The sequence below is a fragment of the Falco punctatus genome (assembly GCF_963210335.1).
Source record: "Falco punctatus genome assembly, chromosome: 19".
NCBI classification, from domain to species: domain Eukaryota; kingdom Metazoa; phylum Chordata; class Aves; order Falconiformes; family Falconidae; genus Falco; species Falco punctatus.
Genome location: NC_137599.1, coordinates 1,568,831 through 1,585,973, shown reverse-complemented (window position 1 = coordinate 1,585,973; position 17,143 = coordinate 1,568,831). Strand labels below are relative to the sequence as shown.

The following is a 17,143-nucleotide window of genomic DNA, read 5'->3' as shown; positions in this document are numbered from 1 at the left end:
TGCAGAGTCTCCTCTGTCACCCATCAGTCTGCTCTGGGGCCTCCCCGTCCTCCGCACACCCTCCACCATCAGGATGCTTGAAGGTGGCTGGACTTGGACCCCCCAGCCATGACCTGCAGGTCTTGTGGGCTCGCCAGAGCAGCGTGGGCTCTTACCGCTTCTCTGTCTGCTCCTGGCATCCTCACTGTCCTCTGGGAATGGGGGCTCCGGCTCCTCATCTGGGGAGGGAACAGAGCAGAGAAGTCAAGGGAAGGGCTGTGAGCATTACTGCTACACCAAACCCCCAGGCAGGCAGAGGGCTGCGAGAGCATCTGACTGTCAGAATAATAAATTCCCGGCTTAATTGTGAAGAGTGGAAGGGAGGAAGTCACAGATAATATTTTAAAACGTGTCGCAGAAAAATATGAATTGTTGTTAGCACTGGTAAAAACAAATCACTTATTATAGCCTCATAAATTTAGGCAGCACTTTGCTGAGTGCCCTATAGGAAGAGAAGCTTCCCGCGCCGGACTCGCCACGCAGAGAAAATGAGACGCGGAGGAGAAATGCCAGGATGGCAAGCGAGGATGGCTGGGGGCAGGAGAAGGAGTGACGGAGGAGAAAGAGGACCTTGGGCAGCAGAGGAGAGGGCAGGCAGGCTGGCTGCGGAGGGTGGGGAGAGAGGATGCAAGAAAATAATGAGAAATGATACTGTGGAAAAGGTTACGGACAGAGGGGCTGGAAGTCGTGGGGAAGCCCTGCGGGATGGCTGGAGACTGACAGGAGCAAGGATCTACACGTAAATAAGTTTAAATAAGATTGTTTAACACTGGGTGCTGGTGCAAGTCGGGTGCACAGCACCCACGTTGGCTGCCATCACAGCCCAGGCTTCCTTCTGCAACCATAAATACCATAATAAAATAATACTAAAAAAAAGAAAAAAAAAAAGCAAATCTGAAGCCGTTCAGAAAGCCGACACAGGCAGGTGGCTCATCCGCACCTCGCACCGGGCAGCTGGGCAGCGTGGGGCGGGGGATGGCCCTGCTGCATCCCAGGGGATGCGGCTTTGCTGTCACTTTTGGCAGACCCAGCAGAAACCAAGCCTGGGTCTCCTGATCCCACCCGAGCATGAGGCAAGGGGAGCAGCCCCAGCCCCAGCGGCTCTCCCACCCCAGCTGATCGATGCAAACCAGGTCAGACCCCCGCTGCCAATTACAAATTGCATCCCAAGTTGGGGGGTCACAGCAATGGCTCCCCCATTAGATGGGAAGCAGCACCAAAAATCTTTCCTAAATAAATCAGACTTTATTGTAAAACTCTGCCACTGACGAGACAGAATCTCATTAGCATTGATTTTAAAATAAATTATTGAAAGTGGCTTTTGCCTGCTCTTTGCATTTGTAAAAGAGAACGTAAATGTATCTGTAACAGCGCTCAGCCCCCATCATACCCACACACGCTCCAAACCCTCACATCTGGATTCCTTTATACTTTAACCAATGGCACTGACTCCTCCAGCCCCATTTTAGCATGAGATGGAGGAACCAGCTCCTGCGCACCATAAGAACACCAGTGCGGGCCAGTATCATTCCCCTACTGCTGTGGGTGACACCTGCACCCAGGGTCTCCCCAGGCCACCCCCTCCTCCCACCCATGCTGTGCACATCCCTCCGGCTTGCATCTGTGTCTGCATCCTGCAGGCACCGCTTCCATCCCAGAGCCAGGTTGTCCTCAGGAAACCTCTTCCCAGAGCCCTTCTCACTCCCCCCAGCACGCACACGCGCTCCTTGGGAAGCGTCAGCCCATGCTGGTGCAGGAAAACACGTGCCACGGAGGAAATGCTGCCACTGGATTGCCACTGGATGAGCAAAGCTGTGTGAATCCTGCACACGGGGGAAGGGGCTGGCGCTGCCAATGGTGCTGGGCAGCTGTGGGAGCCTCCGTGATCCTGGGGAGATGGATCTGTCCTGCTTCCTCCCCGCTTTCTCGGGACCCTCCCCCCGCCCAGGTTGCAGGGCTGGTCCCCCTTGCTGGCACAGCTAATGGGGAGTCACAATTACAGCCCCTAACGAGCTCAAGCAGCTCTGTGGGTCCCCTCGCCCCACATAGAGCTGCTGCTCCCCCACGTCTCAGGCTCCAGGCAAGGCTGCCAGGCAGGGGCTGGGGAGGCTTCGCAGAGCAGCCCCCTCTCCCTCTCCCACCTTGGGCCATGCTCTAACCAGAAATCAAAGCCAGGGACCTCACCCCTGTTGGTGTCGCCCACCTGAGACATCAGCTGGGCAGCTGACTGCTCCACGGCTTGGACAAGGTGCTCTGCTCTGTTTCGCTCCTCTGTGCCTCAGTTTCCCTTTCTTTTCAAATCCTCTGCCCTGCTGACCGCTCACTCTGGGCCTTTTGCAAAAGGTGCTGGGAGGAAAACCCCGGGCGCTGGCCGGTCCCCACTCTGCCCGGGATGCTCGGCTGGCCACCCCGCGCGAGGTCTGCCAGGGCTGCGAGAGACGGAGCCTTGGCAGAAGGAAGGGAGGAAACTCGCGTGGGATTCTTGTCAGGAAAACGTGGCCAGCTGGCTGGCGTGACTTCCCCTTGGCTGACAGTAGCCAGCTCTGCTCGCCCGCCTGCAGCCCCCCTTCCCTGCAAGGCTGGAGTGGGACCAGCAGCCCGTCCCTGCCTGCAGTGCGGGTGTCCTGGGGTGTCCTGGGGTGTCCTGACGAAGGCACGAACCCTGGGGTGCTGCCGGCCCTGCCTGCACCGTGGCTCGTGCTGCAGCACACTGTCCCCGGGCACAGACACATTGACAAAAATTGTATATTTTGAGCTGTGAAATTAATGAATGCGGCTGTCAGGGATGAGCCAAGCTCCCCGCCACACCACAGACCTGCAGCCTGTTGCAACCAGGTGTTTTTCTGAGTTGCCTGGAAGCGATGCTCCATCTTCCCGGGTGTTTGGTCTCAACCAATATCTGGATTTTATAGTGATGAATCTGAGGGAAATACTGAAAAACTGCATCTCCTGGGGGCTGTGCTGCTTCTCCCTATGCCACCTCCCTGTGCACAGCATCACAACCCCAGCCACACCAGCCTCAGGAAAATGCCTTTACATCCCCGTGGGCAGCTCGGGTACCCACAGCCAGGGTCCAGAGCCCCACAATAGCCCCCAGCTCCAGGCACGCCTGGGGAGCTGGCGGGCCATGCACCCCACCGCTGCGACGGAGCAGCCTGGGCATTGGGCAGATTCTCAGAGGAGCTGTGTTTTAATGTAGCAATTTGATTCAATTTTCCACTCTATAAAATTACCCATCACTGCTCGTTGCTTCCTAACAGACACCTTCACTCTTAATTTAACAATCCTATCGAATTCTGCCAGGGAAATTGGAAAAATTTATCACCTGTGAAATTTTATTTTTCCTTGGTTGTATCTGTTTTTGTAAAACTTCATTAACGACGATGACTTGCTGAGGAAATTATCTCTTCATCTCCCCACCCACCCCTTCTTTTTTTCCCTCTCCCTCTTTCTCTCTATTTTCACTCGGGACACAAGGGAGGCAGCCAGGCCCAGAGGACACCCCAGTTTGGACGGGGACCTTCCCTGTGCTTGCTGGGGGGGGTCACAGGGGTGCAAAGGGACAGGGGGGATGAGCCTGAGCAGAGCAGACCTCTCCTACCTGCCCCTGAGCCCTGCAGCTGGTTTCTCACTGCTTGCACACCCCAATGCTCTGCCGCTACAGCAACGTGCCACCACCAGCTCTTCCAGCTGGCAGGGAACTGGGGTCTGCGGGGGTCGAGGAACTGCCAGACGGGAGAGCTGTGGCTTTGCTCGAGCCTCCCTGCGTGTGGGTGCGATTCCAGCCATGTGGGCAGGACGCTGGCTGGGGGGCAGGGGCGATACCCGCGCCCCAGCTCGGCACAGCCGTGATGCTTGGCTGAACCCCGGGACGGCAGCCCCCGCACGGCAGCAGCCCCCCCCAGGTGCCCGTGCACCGGGACTGAGGGGTACTGCAAACGCACTGCTAGAGCGAGGGGCTTCATCCCTGCTGCTGCGGGGCGTGGGCTGGCGAGCAGCCCGAGACACGACCCTCTGGGCCGCATTAGGAACCCCTCAGCAAGCTTTGAAGAAACTGGGATGGGCAGGACGGGGAGCCCAGTAAAAGTTCCTAATTAAAGGAAGGGTTTGGCTGGGATCTTCCCTCTTCCACCACGATGCTCCACAGCCCCAGCATCAGGGCATCGATCGGTGCATGGGGGCAACATCCGTGAGGACCGAGGGTGAACCAGGCTGGCAGGGTCAGCTCCAGCTCTTTCGAGGCACTCAGCGTGCCGGAGCGGCGGCAGCGGTGGGCTCTGTCCTTAACTCGACACTCTGCCAGCTCCTAGCGGGGTCACCGTGAGCCACGTGTGGAACAAGCCTCACATCTCCTGTCTGCTCTGCAGCCAGTGCTGGCAGCCCCAGGGCAGCGAGCGCTGGGCACAGCTGCCGAAGCAGCCGGGGATGCTGAAACCCTGACAGACCATCAGCACCTCACACCCACCAGCCTGGGCACCACCGCGCCGGGGCTCCTGCTGAGCTCAGGGCTGGCTGTAGGTACGCCTCGAGGAAGAAAAAGCTGCTGCCCAAAGAGCTGAGGATGTAAACAGAGGAAGGGAAGGTCAGGAAGGAAAGATGAGAGATGGAGAGAGGCTGAGGCTTCGCCCCGGGTTGCGCAGGCAGCCCCGCAGCCCCGCTCCGCTCCCGGCAGCTGTCTGGATGCCACTTGCAAACCGCTGAGCAGAGATTTCCTTTGGCAGCAATAACAAGACAAAGATCTCGGGCACCATAAAACTTTCTGGTGCATTTAATTATTATTTTTTCTTTTTTTAATCACTACAAATATAAAGTTCTGAAATAAATAAGAAGAAACAAGGACCTATTTTTCATCTCCGAAGGCAGACACCGAGGAACCCTGCTCTTAGGGATGGGGTGCAGAGAGCTGGGTGATCCCAACCTCAGTGCAGAGGCAGCCCACGGGTTTCAAAAAGGCTCAGGTGACCTGTTCACCAAGCCCTGGGGCATGTCACACCGTGATTTCTGCTGTAATGGTAAGAAACGTTGCAGACTGTGTCACCCTCACAGGCTATTTGGTTCTGTGCCAGGAAGATTGCTCCTGGCTCCTTTCACCGGTAGCCGCTGCCCTCCCACCTCCAGACCTCGTGCACTGTTAGTGAGCAAGCGCTAGTCTTTAATGCAGTTATTTTATCATCTCTTGGAAGGCCAGTAATTGTGTTACGGCCCTGACTGCATGCCCAGAAGGAACATTTTCATCATCTAAATTCTGATTTTCCAGGTAACACAGCCCAGAGATTCCACTCTTACCAAACTTAATATTACTCGAGTTGAATGGAGGACAACTTCTAAAAGCTGCCTCACCTGAATTGACAAACCTCCTGCCTCACCAGAACAGAAAGGGTCTGGTCCTGCAGTCCATCAACCAGTCTGAACAGAGAAATGGGGCCAAGCCTTGGAGTTATGGGTCCACCAAACTCAGAAGAGCCCGAGATTTTCATTCTCATCAACGTGTTTTGTGGCCAAGGTCTCCTCCCACGTTCGCAGTGCTAAGGCTAGGGGATGGCTCATGGTTGCTTACCTGGCAAAACCTCGTAGATGTCATCCTCTTCCATCTCAACATTCGTCTCATCCTGATTCAGGGTAGTATTGTGGGATGCTGTGTTCACAGAGTCAGAACTGTCCACGTCATTGTAGGTCTCCTCTTCATCCTCCTCATCATACGGGATAGTGAGGGAGCTCAGGTCTGGCAGGAGAGAGCAAAACCACGGTCAAAAAGAGCAAATGAAGTACCAGCTGGATGCCGGTACTTTCAGTGAGCTGGAATCCAGTAGCAAAGCCTGTGCCGTGGCACTTTGTGCTCACGATGGACCTTGCAAGGAACGAGCTGTCCCTGTGAGCACCTGGTGCACAGAAAATGGGATGGAAGCTGAGAATAGGCTAAACCAAAGGAAAAGACCAAGAAAGGATGGAAAATGCCAGAGAACAAAGGCAAATTCAACAAGAGACTCAAGGAACTGAGCATGGGCAGCTGCCTATGGTTTTCAGCAGGTTTCCACAGGCAGGGCTGGAGTCTTGTCTCAGTATTTCTGGTCTCAAACTGGAGCAACTCCGGTGGATCCAGACCCCATCCTTCATCATCCAAGGACAGAACCGCTGATCTGCAGCCCCAGCAGTGAGGAGCGATTCCCATCCTCTTCTTGTCCTACTTGATGACACTTGCAGCCTTTGAGAGGACACACAACTCCATCCTCTAAAAGCAGCCAAAAGCTCTCGAGTTGGAAACCAGGTGCCTGGGGGCTCCAACCCACCACCTCTTTCTAACCACCAGCTTGAAAAAGCAAAGCCCCAGAACCTCTCTTTTGCTAAGAGGGGATGCTGGGACCCCAGCAAGGTCCTGGCCACAAGCACAAGCCCACAGGTTGCTGGAGGGAGCATCCCAAGCCAGGTGGGAAGATGCTGTCAGGAGCTGCCCAAGCAAACAGGGCACGCTGGCTCAGGGCAAGCTGCTGAACTCACCCTTCAGGAGGAACTGGATCTGATCCACCCAGTCTTCAGCCTCGGCTGGGCTTGGGGCTGTGAACTGGAGAGAGGTTCACCAGTTATTGGGCTGGTTCTCATACGTAGGAAGAGGGAAAAATTTGCAGCTAGAACAGGATGGAGATCCTGGATCTGCCATTCTCTACCCTGTGACTTCGGGAAAGCCATTTCACTTCTTTATGTCTATTCCAAACAGGGAAACAGAAGCGGAAAAAAGCTAGACTATCCCAGAGGAAGGCTGTCAAGCCTAATTCATTAAAAGAATTCAGATGAAAACCACAATCCCCACCGAATATACCATACCGACTCTGAACCAAGACTCTACATCCAAAGTCCCCCTGAAGCTCAGGAAGACTCTCGTGCACACTTTATGGATCAGGCCAGGTTCTCCATTACAGCAGCTTTTAGGCTCTCCCCTGCGTGCTCAGCAAATCGAAGGTTGAAGTTTAACCTGGCTCTGAATGGCTTATTTGAAAATGGGTTTTCCAAACCCAGTCCTCTGCTGCTTCTGCCCCATGTTCTCACTTAACCCTTGTGCCCCACAAGTGCAAAGAGAGCCCATGGTCACTCGCGTGCCAAGGGAAGGTCTGTGCTGAGGTGACCTGCCAAGAAGGAGAAGCATCAGCACCTTCTGCAGCGCTCCTTGGTTTGTTTTACCAGGGGGTTTGGAGATTCCCAGCCTCCCTGACCCTGCAGCTCCAGCCTGCACCTCTGTCCCCAGAGCTGGGACCTCGTGGCCAGCCAGCACAGAGGGTCCCTTTCTTCCCCCAGTTCTTACCTCGTACACGCGTTTGCCAGGGCAGATTATCTCAAAACAGCATTTTTTTCGAGAGTCTTTGCGGAGATGGGGAGCCAGCTGGGCACTGTAGTGCTCCATGGAGAAGGTGCCTTTAGGTTGCTTGCCTGGAAGAAGAGAAATATGCTCAATCTGGAGTTTGCATCTTTTTATCAAACTCGCAGTGATGCAGGGTGGTGCAGATGTCTTTGCCCACACAGGGAAACCGAGGTACACAGTGCGTTGGTGAGAAATGGCCACACACACCCCGCCCCCCCCCCCCAGTCTGAGCATGTCCATCCCCTGGAAATCCAAAGGGAATATTACAAAATCTTCATAAAGACACAGTAAAGAGGATGCCCTTTTCAGCCTCGAGAGATTACGAACAGCCAGCAAAAGGTTGCCAGGGTCAGAAGGTTGCATGAGATGAGCTGGTTGTAATGAAGCAGAGACAAGGGTGTACTTGGGGAAATACGAGGCCGATGATTATTCTGCTGCTGAGGCATTAAGGGGCTGGCGTAGGGGAAGAAATATTTAGTGGGCCTTTGAGAACTGGCCTGCAGATCGTGCCGATGCACGGGTGAGGCTGGTGTCAGGCAGGGTGGGGAGAGGGAACTTCACTGCAGTCACCTGAGGCATCGTTATTTACCCCGACTCGTTATTCCCTTATGAATGTCCTTGAGGAAATGTGGGAGTATGATTCAGGCAGTGGCTCCAAACCTTTTTTTTTTGTTGTTTGTTTTTGGATATGCACATCACTAAAACAAAAACTTCCAGGGGTGAGGTCAAGCCCAATGTGAGGATTTCAGCCCATTGAGAACAGGTTTGCTTTACTCTGTTGTCTTCTGGAGACCATTTGGGAGATGACAACCGCTTGTCCCCCCCCAGAAACAACCAAATATCAACCCCTCGCGCTTCCCCATCTACCTCTGCTAGCAGCTCCTACCCCTGCACGTGCCCTGCCAGGATGAGAGGAGATGGGAAGCTCATTTGGAAACAAAAACCACTCGAGATTCTCAGGCAAAGGACGTGGCAGAAGGACAAAGACCAGCTTCATCCCCACGACCCACTGGAGTTTAACCCTGTCCTAGCTGCAGCCTGGTCACTGTAAACCAAGGGTGTACGTAGGTGTTCTGTAAGCCATCTTCACGCCGCGTGTCTGGATGGGTAGAACAGAGGAAGGCCGTATATCTAATCATGCCAAACTCTGCTGGAGATATTAGCTGTCTGTTTATATGTACCTGATGGAGCATGACTGCAAAATATTTATATACACTGACACATGAATTATATACAGTCACTTAGGGGGTTGAAGCCCAGCTGATGGCTAATGGAAAACTTGGTACATCATTTTATTTACACCCAGCTCTGTTCCTGTGTCTCTCTTCTCTTGTTCCATACCTATAAAGGTGTTTGGGGGGGGGAAACCCCAACAAGCAAACTGAGATCTACCTTTCAAGAAGCTGCTTGTTAAGGCTTGATGGGGAATTACAGCCTTCCCATGGTATATGCGTTTCTCCTGCCTGTCCTTCAGCAAGGGCTCTCCTCTTCTCTTCTCCAGCCCTGTCTGTGCCCTCAGCCACCACCCACAGTCTGGGGACCGGAGGCAGATATCTCACCACTTACTTTTCTCATTGGCATAGTAGTAAAAGGCTCTTCTGCTGAGGACGCACCACCGCTTCTGCCACTCCGACCCAAAAAAGCTGTGCTCTAGAAAGAAAAGGACAGCAGAAGGTATTGCACTATATGCTTCAGGTGTATATTTAGGGGAAAGAAGATTTTTTTCCAAACAAACCCCTGAAGATTTCTGGCACAAAATTCAGGTAAGCACATTTAGGTACAAAACCTCAACGATGCAAAGGAAAGCCAGCCTGCCCAGCCAGGCTGGAGCCCCTGCAAACCGTCCCCAGCTTCCCAGGCAGGATGGGCTGGGCTGCTGTAACCCTGAGTCCTGCTAACTGGGAGGGAACACAGCTTTGGGTTAAACCTCCCTAATTGAGATTTAAGCAAATGTCTTTTACTCTGTAATTGGAGCAAGCTAAAACATGCACAGGGCCAGTTATACAGCTTAGCTGATGGCCATGAGGAAAAAGGGCTGTTCTTGCCTCATACCACCTGTCATACAGTAAATAAATCAAGATAAAATCTGAGTGATGAGGAAATAATTTGTAGCTTTCACAAGAGTCAGTAAAATCAAGATAAACCCCAGGCTGACTCACAGTCCTTATCTCAACTTGCTAATGTGTGTGATGCTACGAACTACCTTGTCTTCACCGGGATTTTATCCTCATTAGGTATTGCTCATTAGAAGGGCACATCTTGCCTTAGAGGACTGGGCTGCGGCTTAATTCAATTTCTGGGTTTTAATCTTTGTGCAGTTTGATGATCTGCAAAAGAGAACAAATAAAAGCTGTGCCCTCCCTGCATGTAGGATGCCTAAGAAAAGCCTGAAAGATTCTGCAGGCGCCTACAGACAAATCTGCAGAGAAGATGTATTTTCCTGGTTGTTTTTTCAAATGAAAACTTGCATTCTTGGTAGTTCTGAGGTGAGATGCCCAAACCTTATCTTATGATGTACTTGTCAGCCCTTACCTCGGGACCTCTTCTCCAGGTAGCCTTGCTTCAGAATGGTCCCACTATCTTGAACAGGCTTCAGTGTTGTCTCCTCCAGTCCTACAGAGAGCAGAGCAAAGCCAAGCCTTGAGATTCCCTGTTCCCACACAACCCCTCAGCATGTTTTTAGCCCCTTTCCCTGCAGAAGCAGCCTGGGAAGGCAGAGCAGTGACTGGAGGTGAAAATCACTGTCTATCATGATCTCACCAGCTATTCCCAAGCCTGGCTGCAGACTCCCAGAAGTCCTCAAGGAAACCAGGACCATGCTTCACACGGCTACACAGAGCCATCCTCCCTGGGCTGAGGCTGGTGCTGCTCTGGGGGCGGATGCTCAGCCCTTTGCCCCTCAGCCAAGGCTCGCTGGGTCCCTGGGAGCCTTTGGCAGCAGGCAGGATCTGGTCAGGTTTATGGACTTGGAAAACATGATCCCCCTGTCCCATGTCTGGTCTGAGACCACGGCACCTCGCCCCGGGCTGGGGGACGGACACTGGGCCGTGGGGGGACTCTGGCACTTGCTGCATGAGGTGATGGCTACGTCTCATCCCCAAAACCATCAGGGCAAGGATATTCCCAGGGCATGGCTTACTGCTGAGAAGGTCTCCCCCTCCTCTCCTACTCAGCTCCTGTCATCATAACTTGTGCTAAAACACAATAAAAAATGACTAAATGCCACTAATCACCTCCCCAGTGCCCGGCCTTGGCAGCCTTTTCGGTATGAATAACTTCCCAGAATCCCAGGTCCCAAGAGCTTCTCTTGTTTTCTTAGCGTGTCTCACTCACATCCAGCTCTCAGCCCAATCCACCCCCCCGGCACCCCCCTTGTTCACGGGCTATTTTCATCTTTGTGTTTTATAGTTTTCCAGCTCCGGGCTCGCTATCAGTCCTCTGCAAATGGGTCTGGGGGCAAGCGGCAGGCACAGACACACAGAGGTTGGGTGGCTGGGAAGGCTCCCCTACGTCTGTCTCCTCTGTTGGCTGGAAACTGGATCCTTCAAAGACCAGATCCTTGGCTTGCACAAAGCTGTCCGAGGTGATCCAGGGTAGAGGAAGCCCGGGGTGCTGTGGGGTTGCCCCCCTGCAATGCCTGGAGGACATGGCCCCTTCCCACACGGGGAAATCGCGTTTCTCTGCGGTACGAGTCAGGTTGAGCTCGTTTCTGACTCTGCTCCTGAGAAATGCAACAGGGCAGCTCCAGCGGGATGGAAGGGAGCAGGGTTTCACCTTCCCTGTGTGCAACTCAGTGCTCGAGTGGTCGAGGAGCCGAGAGGAAATCGAGACCTTCCTACAAATCGCACTGGATATCAGGGTGATTATCTTTCTTACAATGAAAATAAATGAAGATGCTGAAAAGGACCAGAATTCCCCTTCAGGGCTGAGGCTGACCGGTACCAGGAGATTTTTCCTCATGGGGGAAGGCGCTGAATAATGTCTGGAGGAGCTCCTGCACCCTCCTCAGATGCAGGTGGCCCTGGGCACCCTCAGAGGTGGGACCCTGCGCTGCCACCTCCCAGGGCACCAGCCTGGCATCCCTCCTCTGTGCACAGGTGAAGGCACCTGCCTGGCACAAACGTGCTCAGGCTTTTCTCTACTGACACCGAGCATCTGCTTTGTAAAAAGACACATTGTCTCCTCAAATCCAAGCCCCAACCCCTCTTGCTAATGCAAATCTAAATGTCATTTTATGGGACATTTATAATTATGAAAATGGGACAGTGCTGCCGGATGCACAGAGAGACCCTGCAAGTATGAATATTACATTAATGTGCCCAACACCAGCTCACTGATCCCGCTGGCAGGAGCATAAAAAATGCTTGAGTGAAACTTTTATTTAGACGTTAAGAATCCAGGCCCCAGCGGGGTGACAGAGGCAGCCCCGGCGAGATCCCATCAGCGCGAGCGCTCGAATTGAATTACCCAGGGGGGAAGGCAGGAGCTGCGAGTGCTGCTTCGCTTATTTAATTTCATTTACTTTCAGTACATTATCAGCATGGGGCTTCCCTCTGCCCCTGTTCCCCCAAGAAAACCGGCTGCAGAAATCGCCAGCGTGCAAGATGCTGCTGTCGCTTGAGCCAAGGCAGGGATGTGGTCCAGCCAGCCTGGTCCTCCTTGGGATGTGCTTTCTGCTTGTCCCTCGGTTGTCAGGAGAGATTTAGGGAAGTGCAAGGACCTGTCAGACACTACAAAGAGCAACTGGAGCAGGGAAGCAGGACAGATGCCATGGGAGCCAGCAACAACCTCTTCCAGCCCCACATCTTCTCGCTTCGCCCATCATTTCTCAGCGCTCGCCTGTAAGCAGGCAGGACCCCTGGGACAGCTGCTGCCTTTTCAGTTGTGCTTTGCCCTCTTTGAGATCAATCTTCCACCTAAGTAGAGCCCATGGTTCAGGTTATTTGTGACCCTGAGTCCCAGGACCTGCTGGGCTGGCAGCCTTCTGGGGCTGGGGCACCTCTGCGGCATCACCTCTGAAACACCGTCAGGAGCCCAAATCTCTCCCGCTCTGCAAGAGACACCGTGCCTCAGTTTCCCAGCAGGAAAATCAGAATGAAAGGAGACTCCCTTCTTCTTAAATACTCAGTGACTGCTCAGACAAACTAATGCAATTAAGGAGGGGTTGCAAGGGCTTGATTCGATTGCACGGGGCTCTGGAAATTTTAAGTTTTACAGAATGTGACACGAAGATGACAGCTGTAACCTGCGTGTTGCACACAGCCCCTCTAATGCAGCCCTGCTGGCGCAGAGCTGAGAAGATTAAATCTGTGCAGGTGGGTGAGTGGGGGGGATGCGGCGCTCGGGGCTCTGCCTGCAGATGGGGCTGGGGCTACGTGGGGTGTCCCTGCCCTTCCCCACAACCCAGCCTGCTCCTAACAACAACCCAGATGGCTTTTGCCAGCAGCAAATAGCTAAATCTACCTACAAAGACAGTCCCTGGGTTTTTTTATTTCTTTAAACCATCCTAACGGACAGCCAGAAGACCCAGAGAGGCCAGGTGGGAGCCCAGCCCCAGAAAGCTCCTGGGTTTCCAAGGGCAGAGGGTTTATTTACCCAGGCAGCCTCTGCCAGATGCTTCTGCCCCAGGACCACACAGCTGGCAGGTAAACCACGGCTCACCACATCTTCTAGGACTCCAAGTGATGGAAAAGCCAGCCTGCCGCCTGATTGTCTGTTCCAACACTAACAGCCATTCACCATTTATAAAATAGAGAAAGAAAAAGCCTTAAATTCATCTGAGACACGCACATCTGTGCTCTCCCAGACACATAGTCTCTCTCTGGTCGTTCCTGGCATGGCATGGCAGGGCTGTGGCTGTGTTTGGATGGTCTCAGTGGTCCCCTCCACCCTGGAATCTCTCCCAGCCCACCCTTTGCCCAGCAGGTGGCTGGTACTGGCAACGCTGCCCTGTGCTCTGTGGCTGAGCCTGACGAGCCTCTCACCCTCCCCAGACACCTCCCAGTGCCACCAGCACCTCAAAGCCCTCGTGGCCTCTCCTCCATCCTCTCAAGCCTGGCTCCTGAGGGAGCTGCTCACTCCCAGTTGAATTTCCCAATTCATGATCCACGCCGCTCCATCTGGAGCCTCCCGCAGAAGGGCCGCACGTTGGCGGCACCGGGAATAGCTCCGCGCTGTGATCCTGGAGACCACTTTTCTGCAGGGGATACAAAGCTGCAGCATTTCAGGAGCGGGAGAAAATGAGCCAGAGACCCATACCCAGGGATGCAGGAGCAGGCACCAGCTCTTTCCTTTCCCCTCTTTCTTGCACCCCAACTTTTACTGTGATGTGCATCCCTCAGGTGCTGCCGAAGGATGCTCTCAGCCTCAAAGGCTTCGCTCCTGCGTCAGCCTGAGCCCAGGTGACCATTGGAGCCACTGGTTTTGCTGACCAAAGCACATCCTTTGGGCAAAGACCCTAGGAGTTCGGCTGCCAAGCACCACGACTGTTCCACCCGGTCGCCACCATGTCCTCAAGGGCCTCTGGATTTCAGCTCTCGCCCCTTTGCTTTCTGAGTCATGCACACCAGCTGCACAAAATGTCACAGTATCTGCAGCCAAACATGCCCGGGGGCCGCGTCGGTGCCCACGCTGTCACATCAACCGACTGTTCAAAGGGATGGAGCACGGAGGCACGACGGTTACAGCTAATTCCCCATCCTCCAGCTTATTCACCAAGCTCAAACGTGCCAAGAGCAGATTCTGCTCCCGGGGACTTCACAGGGAACACCCAAATATATTTCAAACCAGAGCACAATGTGATTTCCCAAAGCCCTCCGTGGTGGCTGTGCTCTTTTTCCATTGAAGCTAATGAGGGAAAAAACAATCAGAAAGAGACAAACAACCCCTCCTGCTGCCTTCAAAGCGAGATGGGCTCGGGAAGGCTTTTGGAAATCCCACCCACCACCAAGGGCTGCCGTGGCAAACGGGTCCGGGCCGTGGCTGCTGGGGCTGGTGGCACTAAAGCCGCTGCCGAGCGGCGTTTTTGGGTTTATTCCAACACAAGTTTCATACACGCAGGAACAAGGAGCGGCTTGGGAGCCAGGCTGCTCTCAGGCTCTGATGGGAGGATAACGCTTCCCGTGTTTCAACTGTTACCTTTCTCCAGCATCAAGGGGATCTTGAAAACATCTCTGCTTTCTCACACCGGCCAGATCTACCCCACGGGCCAGTTCCCCGTGGGAGGACAGGAGTGAGCTCAGCCCTTGGCTCCAGGCTCCGGCTGACGGAGGTTGGACACATCGGGCACAGCTGGGCAGGGTCTTTGCGGTGCCATGCAGATGTTGCAGCCCAGCAAAGCAGCCAACAACGGGCATGGTCTGATGTCCTGACCAAATGGAGCAGGAGGAGAAAGGCCATCACGGGAAGCGAGCCACTGTCCCTCAGCGTGGTGCCCCTGGTCTCTGCCTCCTCATTCCCCTGCTCCAGGTCACAGAGCATCTCCTCGGTGGCTCCCAGGCCCTCGGTGCCCCCCGAGCACGCTTGCCTCCATGCCTTGGGAATGTCACTAAACCTTTCAGCGCCCTGGAAATGGCTGGGGATTATTTATAACGACGGGAACAAAATGAGCAACGGTTTCAAAGAAAATGGGGAACTAAACAATTGTCAACATGGATCAGATGAAATACATCTTGTGCCAGACTAATTCCAGTGCATTTTTTGGAGGAGGAAAATAAGAAAGTAGATGAAGAAAAGGCAAGGCACAGCAGAGAAGATTTATTTGGGCTTCAGCTCGACTTTTCAGAAGAGGCTAGTAAGCAAAATTCAGAGTGTAGGCATCCACCCCAGGATCACTACCTAGACTGAAAGCTAGTCAGCAGGCAGGAGGCAGTGAAAAATCAATGGCAACAAATCATGGAGAGGAAATTATCAAGTGAAATATCCGTGTTCAGCTTCGGGATCGGTTGTCCTCAGGCTCAGGAGCACTTGGATGCTACACGGCACCCCGATCCAAAGAGCCCATCCAAAACCTGCAGCTAAACCCAGAGCTTCCCTCGGGACAGACGGGGAACTGCTAAATGCTCCCTTGTAGCAGCCAGTACAGACCAGTGCTGAGAGCGGGAGCCAAGATTAACTGGTCCCAGGCAATGGCGAAGGCTTTGACAAGTGCTGACTTGTCAGGAGTGAACACAAAATCCATGGAAGTCGCTGAAGAAAACCACAATTCTCACCTGGGGTTGAACGGCACCTAATTAACTGTGTTGCCCCTAATGTCCTCGTTGGACTGCAATTAATGACCGAACACAAACAAATAGGGGCTGTACAAATGGACTTTTGTTAGGTGCCGAGTTGGTGCTGGATTCAGAGATGTTTTGTCAGAGGAGCCCATGACTGTGGTTTTGATGATAAGCAAACAAGACAAGAGACAGGTGATGGCATAGAGCTGACTGTAGACTGGGCTTGGATTTAGCCCGAGAGGGTGGAAAAAAGCCTCCAACTTTTATTGCTGTTTTTTTTTTATTTATTCTGTCTGGAAAATTTAACAGCAAGTTTGAAGTTCAACCAACTTTGCCAAAGGAAAAAAAAAGAAAAAGGAAAGAAAACTCAAAGAGGAGGCAGAGCCTTTGGCCCAAAAGTTTCCTTCCAAATCACTAAGTCTATAATTGCAAAATAAAAACCACTAAATCTCAATATCTATTTGCACAGCTCATTAGCCAAGGGTTCACACTCAGCAAAGAGGGAGGGGAAAAAAACCCCTTCATCACCAAGTGGATTTGGGGAGTTGCTATGGAAACGGGCCCCTGGCAGCAGCATCTCGCAAATCCCTGCTCAGATGGGTCTGTCAGTCCATCCGTCCACCCATCCACCCGTTTCCCGAGGATGCAATTTTTTAAAGTCCTTGAAAAAAAAAAAAAAAAAGGCATAACGTATGAAATATATAAATATATAATCTGTGTAACTCATTCCCCTGTTATTTCTCTCCCCCAAACATAACATTATGTCAGACATTCGACCTGCTGTGCTACCGGGACAACATGATTTACAATGTGAAAAGGGAAAACCTAAATCATCACGTAATGAAAACATTAAAGTTAATGCATCACAAGTGAGGAATTTATTACCATTAACTCCAATAAACAGTTATAAACCACCCGTCCTTTCCTGTCCACGCGCAGGGACACAGGCGCGGGGACTTCATTAAGCTCAACTTTCTTTTCTTCTTCACTAGACCGCTCATGTGTGCTCCCACCGGCCACCATTTATTGTTAACTGGACTGGCTCATTTTCCGGGGACTGGCGGAGGTTTGAAGGCCTCATCCATTTCCTTCCACGGGTGGCTCGGCGCAGACAGATGGGACAGGAAAGTTCACGAGACATGCAGCTCGATGAGTTTATTTAAACGCCGCTGAAATATATGCTTTGACAAAAGCCAACCCTCGCCCTGGCCCTGTATGTCGTTACTCAAGGAGGCTGATGGATAAGTAGTAACATATGGGCACGCGGGGTGGTTACACCGGACACTGGCTTACCTCAGGGTGCACTTGGCCAAATATTTGCTTCTCACTGATGTTACACCACCACCTTGGAAACCCAAGCCTGACATGTGAAGCCTTATCGAAATGGCCCCCGGCGCGGGGGAGGGCAGCCAGGCTGGCTGGTTCCTGCATGGGAGCATCTTTCCTCATCCCCCTTCGCCCCATAGCAGGTCTCAGGAGAGGTCTCGGGTGGGCTTGTGGGGCTGGGAGCCGTGGGGATGGGATAACAGGCACCACC

The 17,143-nt window shown here is 53.1% G+C and overlaps 1 protein-coding gene across 2 annotated transcripts in view; it reads right to left on the bottom strand.

The window, feature by feature from the left end:
• The window catches only part of SKAP1 (src kinase associated phosphoprotein 1), a 155,991-nt gene that overhangs the window by 19,520 nt on the left and 119,328 nt on the right, over positions 1-17,143 (bottom strand). The window contains exons 5-10 of one of the 2 annotated variants that reach the window (XM_080369528.1): positions 9,923-10,003; positions 8,957-9,040; positions 7,334-7,458; positions 6,535-6,598; positions 5,597-5,761; positions 135-218 (exon numbers count right to left, since the gene is read on the bottom strand). In XM_080369528.1, coding sequence (XP_080225654.1) covers positions 135-218; positions 5,597-5,761; positions 6,535-6,598; positions 7,334-7,458; positions 8,957-9,040; positions 9,923-10,003 — 603 coding nt within the window. The remainder of the gene's footprint in view (positions 1-134; positions 219-5,596; positions 5,762-6,534; positions 6,599-7,333; positions 7,459-8,956; positions 9,041-9,922; positions 10,004-17,143) is intronic. The other variant, XM_080369529.1, reaches the window with a different exon arrangement.